General features: G+C 38.1%; 3 protein-coding genes across 4 annotated transcripts; 1 reads left to right on the top strand and 2 right to left on the bottom strand.

Moving 5' to 3' along the window:
• LOC103834684 (NADPH--cytochrome P450 reductase 2) lies at positions 1 to 3781 on the top strand. The gene is made up of 15 exons (XM_009110749.3): positions 1 to 453; positions 533 to 592; positions 889 to 965; positions 1044 to 1101; positions 1167 to 1250; positions 1349 to 1385; positions 1457 to 1526; positions 1610 to 1795; positions 1881 to 1973; positions 2038 to 2260; positions 2332 to 2567; positions 2646 to 2742; positions 2825 to 3052; positions 3121 to 3357; positions 3433 to 3781. Exons 1-15 carry the CDS (start codon positions 97 to 99, stop codon positions 3511 to 3513), a joined length of 2124 nt encoding a protein of 707 aa, XP_009108997.1. The 5' UTR covers positions 1 to 96; the 3' UTR covers positions 3514 to 3781.
• An 873-nt stretch (positions 3782 to 4654) lies between these two features.
• LOC103834683 (probable small nuclear ribonucleoprotein F) lies at positions 4655 to 5945 on the bottom strand. Its single transcript, XM_009110748.3, has 5 exons — positions 5785 to 5945; positions 5480 to 5567; positions 5357 to 5394; positions 5166 to 5230; positions 4655 to 4933 (listed from the first exon to the last, which is right to left on the bottom strand). Exons 1-5 carry the CDS (start codon positions 5788 to 5790, stop codon positions 4864 to 4866), a joined length of 267 nt encoding a protein of 88 aa, XP_009108996.1. The 5' UTR covers positions 5791 to 5945; the 3' UTR covers positions 4655 to 4863.
• Positions 5946 to 6482: 537 nt separating this feature from the next.
• On the bottom strand, positions 6483 to 8367 carry LOC103834682. Of its 2 annotated transcripts, none has more exons than XM_009110747.3 (6): positions 8062 to 8367; positions 7775 to 7892; positions 7178 to 7681; positions 6970 to 7093; positions 6832 to 6886; positions 6483 to 6754 (listed from the first exon to the last, which is right to left on the bottom strand). In XM_009110747.3, exons 1-5 carry the CDS (start codon positions 8142 to 8144, stop codon positions 6867 to 6869), a joined length of 849 nt encoding a protein of 282 aa, XP_009108995.1. In that variant the 5' UTR covers positions 8145 to 8367; the 3' UTR covers positions 6483 to 6754; positions 6832 to 6866. The 2 variants fall into 2 exon arrangements, with proteins under 2 accessions (XP_009108995.1, XP_033132495.1); XM_033276604.1 differs by having other exon boundaries at positions 6483 to 6769; positions 6859 to 6886.

Here is an 8367-nt window from a genome sequence, read left to right as displayed (position 1 = left end):
TTTTCCTCTCTCAAACGAGTCTCTCTCTTACCTACAACACACCTAACCAATTTACAGACAGGGATCTTCTTCCTCGTCTAGGCACACCAATACGCCATGTCTTCTTCTTCTTCTTCTCCCTTCGATCTCATGTCCGCCATCTTCAAAGGAGAACCAGTGGACGTCTCCGACCCGGCCAATGCCTCAGCTTACGAGTCAGTCGCCGCGGAACTAACCTCTATGCTCATCGAGAATCGTAACTTCGCCATGATTATAACCATTTCAATAGCAGTTCTCATTGGCTGCATCGTCCTGCTCGTCTGGCGAAGATCCAGCGCCAGGAACTCCAAACCCGCCGAGCCGCTTAAGCCGTTAGTGATCAAACCGCCTCGGGAGGATGAGGTTGACGATGGTCGGAAGAAAGTGACCATCTTTTTCGGAACACAGACAGGAACTGCCGAAGGTTTTGCTAAGGTCTGAGCATTACTTGCAGTGATTCAAAAGATGAAGATGATGATGCAGTTAAAGTTAAATCACTTTTGAATGTTTACAGGCTTTAGGAGAAGAAGCTAGAGCAAGATACGAGAAGACTAAATTTAAGATTGTTGATTTGGTATAATACTATCTCCCTCCCTTCCATAAATATAATAGTTTTGAAATTTTTATTTGTTTTACAATATTTTAAATGTAATTTTATAACCCATTTACTAAATTTTTTTTTATTACTTAAATCACTTACTATATATAATAATTTATTGTGTGTAAATTATATATTAAAGTATGATTATTTTTGGTACTTTAATTTTATTTTTTTAATTTATAAAAATTCTATAACTATATCTTAAGGAGGGAGCTTGGTGCTTTTTTTTGTAGTTTTTTTTTAATCTGGTAACTGATTTGTTATAACAGGATGATTACGCGGCTGATGATGATGAGTACGAGGAGAAGTTAAAGAAGGAGGACGTGGCTTTCTTCTTCTTAGCCACGTTAGTTTTATTAGTTCTTGATCGAAACTTCTCTCATTCTCTTGTGGCTGATCTTGATTTAAAAATCTTGGTGTGTAGATACGGAGATGGTGAGCCTACAGATAATGCAGCGAGATTCTACAAATGGTTCACCGAGGTTAGTCTTTCATTCTCATTCTCTTGTTTCTAATGTCGTCTCATTCATCACATGTGTGGTTACAGGGGAGTGACAGAGGAGAATGGCTTAAGAACTTGAAGTACGGTGTGTTTGGTTTAGGAAACAGACAATACGAACATTTTAATAAGGTTTTAAATAATTTAAAAATCTTTATTTTATTTTTTTCCTTTCATTACTTTTTGACCGAGCTAATATTTTTTGTTGTTGTTGTAAATCTGTGTTGCAGGTTGCCAAAGTTGTAGATGACATCCTTGTTGAACAAGGTTCGTTTCTTGTCTTGCTCTCTCTGCTCTAATCTTGATTGTTTTTCTAAGTTGATGAGTGGTTTTCTCAGGTGCACAGCGTCTTGTACATGTTGGTCTTGGAGATGATGATCAGTGTATTGAAGATGACTTTACCGCATGGTATTCACTTTTTCTTCTCTTCTATTACTGTTTGGACATATGTTTTTTCGCTCTTTCTGAACTCAGTTTGCTGTCTCTTGCAGGAGAGAAGCATTGTGGCCTGAACTGGATACATTACTGAGGGAAGAAGGTGATACAGCTGTTACACCATACACTGCAGCTGTGTTAGAGTACAGAGTTTATATTCACAGCTCCGAAGATGCCTTGAGTGAGAAACACTTTGCCAACGGGAATGGTCACGTCGTGTTTGATGCTCAACATCCTTACAGGTGCCCAAGATTCTTCTTTCTTTCTCTTATAATATTTGTTTTACCACTTGATCTAATCGGTGCTTTGTTTTCTGTGTGTTTAAAGAGCAAATGTAGCTGTGAGAAGGGAGCTTCACACACCAGAGTCTGACCGTTCATGCACACATTTGGAGTTTGACATTGCCGGAAGTGGACTGACGTGAGTTTTTTACTTGTTACAGTATCACAGGGCATAGTCTTGAATATATTTTTTTGTTTGTCAGGTATGAAACTGGAGATCATGTTGGTGTGCTTTGTGACAATTTAAACGAAACCGTAGAGGAAGCGCTTAGGTTGCTGGACATGTCACCTGATACTTATTTCTCCCTTCACTCTGATAAAGAAGACGGCACGCCAATCAGCAGCTCTCTTCCTCCTCCATTCCCTCCTTGCAACTTGAGAACAGCGCTTACACGATATGCATGTCTTTTGAGTTCTCCTAAGAAGGTTGGTTGGTTGTGGTTGGTTTATGATCATCAGGTTCCTTTGTATTCAAAACTCAATTGCTTTCTTTGCAGTCAGCTTTGGTTGCTTTGGCAGCACATGCATCTGATCCTACAGAAGCAGAGCGATTAAAACACCTTGCTTCCCCTGCTGGAAAGGATGAATATTCAAAGTGGATAGTAGAGAGTCAAAGAAGTCTCCTGGAGGTGATGGCTGAGTTTCCTTCAGCCAAGCCGCCACTAGGTGTCTTCTTTGCTGCAGTCGCTCCGAGGTTGCAGCCTAGGTTCTATTCAATATCATCATCTCCCAAGTGAGTAGAGTACTTCTTCTCATTCTCTCCTAGAGTAGTTTCTAGTGTATTGAACCGTTTCTTGTTTACTTTGCATAGGATTGGTGAAACAAGAATCCACGTCACATGTGCACTTGTCTATGAGAAGATGCCAACAGGGAGGATTCACAAGGGAGTGTGCTCCACTTGGATGAAGGTAAAAAAAAAACAAGTGTGCTCTTTTTGCTGTTTGTGGAATATTTTATTGAAACATGTGAACTCTTGTATTGTAATGATAGAGTGCTGTGCCTTATGAGAAGAGTGAAAACTGTTCCTCAGCGCCTATATTTGTGAGGCAATCAAACTCCAAGCTTCCTACGGATTCCAAGGTACCGATCATCATGATTGGTCCAGGGACTGGATTGGCTCCATTCAGAGGTTTCCTTCAAGAAAGGCTTGCGTTGGTGGAGTCTGGTGTTGAACTTGGACCATCAGTTTTGTTCTTTGGATGTAGAAACCGCAGAATGGTAACTAAAGCAATTTTCACAAAAAATCAAACCAATCATAATCTAGTATCTCATATATGTATATGTAGGATTTCATCTACGAGGAAGAGCTTCAGCGGTTTCTTGAGAGTGGTGCACTCTCGGAGCTAAGCGTGGCCTTCTCTCGTGAAGGACCTACCAAAGAATATGTACAGCACAAGATGATGGACAAGGCTTGTGATATATGGAGCATGATCTCTCAAGGAGGTTATGTATATGTTTGTGGTGACGCCAAAGGCATGGCAAGAGACGTTCACAGGTCTCTCCACACAATAGCACAAGAACAGGTTTGTATAAGAGATCATTCTCAACTGTTAGATTCTCACATATGTTTACTTATTATGTATTTTCTTTGTTTACAGGGATCAATGGATTCAACAAAAGCAGAGAGTTTTGTGAAGAACTTGCAAATGAGTGGAAGATATCTCAGAGATGTATGGTAACCAAGCACACACTCATTGTGTATTATATTGTATATGTATACGGCACAGAGATGCCATATCAAGATGATCATTAAGTTTGTGATCGCAGACGAAATGAGTTTCTATTTTTCTTTTCATATATTTTGACAAATTCTTTTTTTTTTTAAACTCTTGTTATATACAAATAAAATTTGCATTAGGTGTGAGATGGTGTATTTGTGGAACAGTTAAGTATGTACCTATGATATGAATATTTTATGTGGCAAGAAACATTTTAGGAAAAATATTATCTCTATGTTCTTGTGGATTAAATCACTTTTGAATGTTTGATAAATGATGTGATGGAGCATTTTGCTGAAACCCTCTAGTTGGTTCGGAAGTACTTTTTGGTGGTTGAGAAAAGAGATATGAGATGAATGGACCGAATGGTATGGTGTGGTAGGTGAGGTGAGAGCACATGAGTTATATTGATACGTTAAGTAGGTGGAGTAAAAGCTTTCCAACAATAACATGTTTCTTTCCTCTTTCAACTTCTACTTGCTTCTTGTGTGTTTTCTCATCAATTAGTCTTTTTTTAATCATTTCTACCAAAAATTAGTATTCGTTAACTACAGTCAAATAAGGGATTACTATTCCATAAACGATAGTATATGTTTCTTTCTATCTGTACTGCTTTTGAGAAAGAAGCACGACTTTATTTCTGTAACATATAAAAATTCTAAGAATAGTAGTACTAAATTTATTACCAGTTGACCAAAGGGAAATTAAAAAATTGTAGAATTTTACGCGATACATATGATGTCACATGAACGAAGAATCAAGTGGACATGGTAGGTGATACATGTTTAAACGATGCCACATGATTGTATGATTGTATAAAGTATTTCACATGTTTGTCAACGTCACTAAAAGTATTGATTTTGAAATTTGAAAAAAAAAAATTAAAGTAAATGGGATCTATTTCGTTCAATATGTGTTTTACAAAATTTAAGGAATATGACTGAAAATTCTTGGTGAACTTTTTTCATAATATGACTGAAATAGCACGTGGATTTATTATAATACGTCTGCTACAATTGGGTCATCGAGTTTCTATGAAAGTGGCCAGTTGATTACACTCATATAGCGCCACATAGAGGGCCGTGGATTGAGGTCTGATAAAGATAAAAATCCGACAAGCATTCCTTTCCAATAACAGAAAAACGCCAAGAAGTTCGGTTTCTCATAAAGAGAAAAACAGCTTGCAACGTTTTAGTTTAAAGGTATCAACCATCTCACAAAGATTCAAGAACTGCAAATTGGGTTAAAGATGCTCACAGAATACAACAAGACTTAAAACAGACTGGCGATTTCTACTTTCCTTGGTACAAACTAGTCTTGTTCAGCGTCCCCGAGTTCTTCATCTTCAGGCACACCTCGGACGTACAAAACGTTGTTGCATCTGTGTGAACAACAAAGCCAGTAAATCAAACCAAGAAGAGATCCAAAAGTTCCAATGCAATGAATAAACATAAGTAACATATATTAATACGATGAATGTGCGTTTAGTTAACGACCAAGTTCAACTCTTAATATAGTTTCCATGAGCTAATGACACTTACAACATACACTTACATAGGAAGGCAGTAACGAAAATGCAGTGAAGAGACAAATGAGGTTTATATTATTATTACCTGATCAAGATCTCTCCAAGGTTTCCTGTCAACTGTCCATCAATATACTCCTCGGTGTTCCCCAGCTGCAAAACAGTAACCAAATCTCAGTGATATAAAATGAAAAATCATCGATCTTTATCACTTGTACGTTTACAGCAATTTTTTCTATAACTTGTAAGCAGAATTTTAGAAGGGAACAAAGAGAGTACCTGCAAGTTCATGTAGGAGTCAACAGAGGCGAGGAAACCTGTGATTAAGAGATGAGATTCATGTAAAGAACATTGGTTATCATATCAACTCATAATGGATAAGAAAAAGAAAGAAGATGATACCTTTGTATTCCATTCCCCATTTGAGCTTAACGATAACCGTCTTCCCGGTCAGATTGTTCAAGAAGGGCTTAGGGTTAACTGGTATGGTCTGCATAAATTTTCACCAAACATGTCAATAACACACTTCAACAGGTCAACTACAAACCAAAGTTTCATGATAAGAAAGGGCAGAGAAGTCTCGAGGCGGAGGAGCTCAGAAACACCAAAAGTTCGGAGCTTTTACAAAACTTTAACAAGTACGATTCTAACCTACGAAGAAATCAATTTAGGAATCGAAGCTCGAATTAAAGAGTATGGAAACTTACAGCCATTGGTTTTGGGGGGAGCGAAGAGATGAATCGAAGATTGGGATCGCCTTCCTTCTGCTTCGATCTCTGCTTAGGGTTTTTGGTTTTGGGGATTTAAGATTCTTTGCTAAAACAGCAACAACAGTGTGCGCCTCGTGATATTTCTCCAAAGGCCCATTACTTGATTATTACGGCCCATTAATAACAATCATTGCTAATAGATATGTTTTTAACTAAGGAGGCTTCCACATCTGATGACTGATATGGATAGATTAGTACGTTAGAGCATGATTGACCCGGAGTTCTTAGGATAAATTTTTTAGCAGAAGTTAAGAAATTGTTTCTTAACTTTTAATTAAAAAAACTAAGAACCAATTCTTAAATAAGGATTTTAAGAACCAGTTTTTAGCTAATCTAATTAAAAGTAAAAAAAAACAGTATTTTAATTTCCGATAAGAATTTCACTCTAAGAATCTCGGGTTAATCATGGTCTTATGTCATGTATGTAAAACTGTTGGCAATAAAACTTTATAACCTATTCAGGAAACTCTCGATCTACGCTTATTTTCGATTACGCCTTTGGGTCTTAGTAAGAAGGGGAATTATCCGGTGTGCGATATCACATTGTTCTAAGAATGGAAGTAAATGATCGTCTACAAGACACTTGTGCAGTAAGGGGACAGGGGCAGATATTGTTTGTTCCAAACCAAATAATCTGAAGGAGGCAAACAAACACTGGAGATGTATCGCTGAACACAACACACATTGGTTTTCTTTAGAAACGTAGCTTCAAGTTTTACAAATAAGATCTACAACTGTCTTTTACAGGTTCCTATCATATGTTCCCTGAGGTTACGAGATAAATAAAAATAACCAAGCTTGTTCTCCTTTGGTTCTTGACAAAGCCTTCTTTTTTTTTAATCTCTCGCCCTTCTTGAGGGACGTTGAATCATGTAGCATCTAATTTGTGTGACCAACACGCAATAATCTGTAAAAAAAAAAAAATACACCACGCTTGAAGTCTATTGTAGAAAATATGATTTAGATTTTCAAAATATTATTCACCTGTCAAGTGTTCTTGAGAGTTTCAGTTCTCAAGATTAATAAACTCGAAAGAGTACTGCAAGGGAAGAAACAAAGACAGAAAATTAAAGAGACCATGATGAAACAATTTGAGAACCCTTAGAGAGAAGATGAACTCACATAGAAGAAACAATAGTAACGCCAAGGAAAGAATGAGCTGAACCGGTCGGTTAAATGGAATGCGAACCGGTCTACTAAATGGAACCCCAAACCGCCTTTGATAGTATCTGACTCTGTCAAAGAGCTGCAAAAATAGTAAACACCTAAGAGACTTATAATCCGAATCTCATCGTATTGAGATGATCTTTCAACTGCAGAAGAGCCTTACCAGGTTATAATCACGACATCTCTGCATCCAAAACAGAGGCTTATATCCTTTTTCTTTAGGAGTAGCTTCGATGTCTGACACATATCTCTTATTCTCCTCTTCTTCAAGAGGAACATTAATCCTCAACGCGCTAATATCAGGTGAACTCCATGTTCTTCTTGCACCGTTTCTATTACCAGCACTTTCAGGGCTACCTCTCTCGTCGTCAATGTCTATCACACAGTCGGGAGTCCTCTCACCGTAACATCTACTCAAGTTGATGCTTTCACTGCTGAAACTCTCAGACGTCTGAGAAGATCCAGACAGAAACATGGCAAGGTCATCACGCTCCTCTTTGTTAAGATCCACCCAACGCAAAGGCTGTTCCCCGTTCTCACTCAAAGCAGACTGCACTCGATGAATCTGGTTTTCGATAGCGGAGACAAACTGTTTGTGCCTAGTCAACGTGGTGTCGTCTCGACAACGCCCATGGCTCAACCTCACTGCCCTCTCAAACTCTTCCAGCTGATTGCAAAAATCACAACACCACTCATGGGAATTATTCAAAAGTTTATGTTCTTTTTATTTTAAATTGTGTGTGAAGCTGTTTTACCAAACCTGCCATTTAGCTGTGCTCAAAGCTGCTTGAAGTTCATTGCAGAGGTGGTCTGATTCTACAGAGACTCGACCACTTTCTCTCTTCTCTTTAACCCAAAGCCTATATGCAGATTCCATCCTGCAAACACAAGGAATTAACACAGAAACACTACATGGCTAAGAAAACACAAACACAGCTCAAATACACATAGATGATGCTAGAACAAACCAATCCTAAAAGGGAAGTACTAGTCTAAAAGGAATCATCTTTCAACCTCACAAAGCATCAATAAATGAAAAGGACATACGTATCGGCAGATTGTTGAACCTCCTCGGCGGCGGAGAAAAAGACATCCTTTTGCCAAAGATCGAAGCTTTTAGCTACCATCATCCTTCGAAACCCTCAATTAAGAAGATTCAACGAAAGGGTCTTCGAGCTAGGCGAAGAGGAGAAAACCCAGAACAGATTCTCCTACTCTTCTCTTCTCTTCTTCCTTTTTCTTCCGCAAGAAAGAAGAATGAATCTTTTCCGCTTCTTCACACTTTCAATTTAAAAAAGTAGTTTATTGAAGATGGGTAGCCTGCACTAATAATCGACCATACTTTATGAAATG

This window comes from Brassica rapa, chromosome A08 (genome assembly GCF_000309985.2).
Source record: "Brassica rapa cultivar Chiifu-401-42 chromosome A08, CAAS_Brap_v3.01, whole genome shotgun sequence".
In the NCBI taxonomy this organism is placed as follows: Eukaryota; Viridiplantae; Streptophyta; class Magnoliopsida; order Brassicales; family Brassicaceae; genus Brassica; species Brassica rapa.
This window is presented reverse-complemented; position numbering and strand designations above follow the sequence as displayed.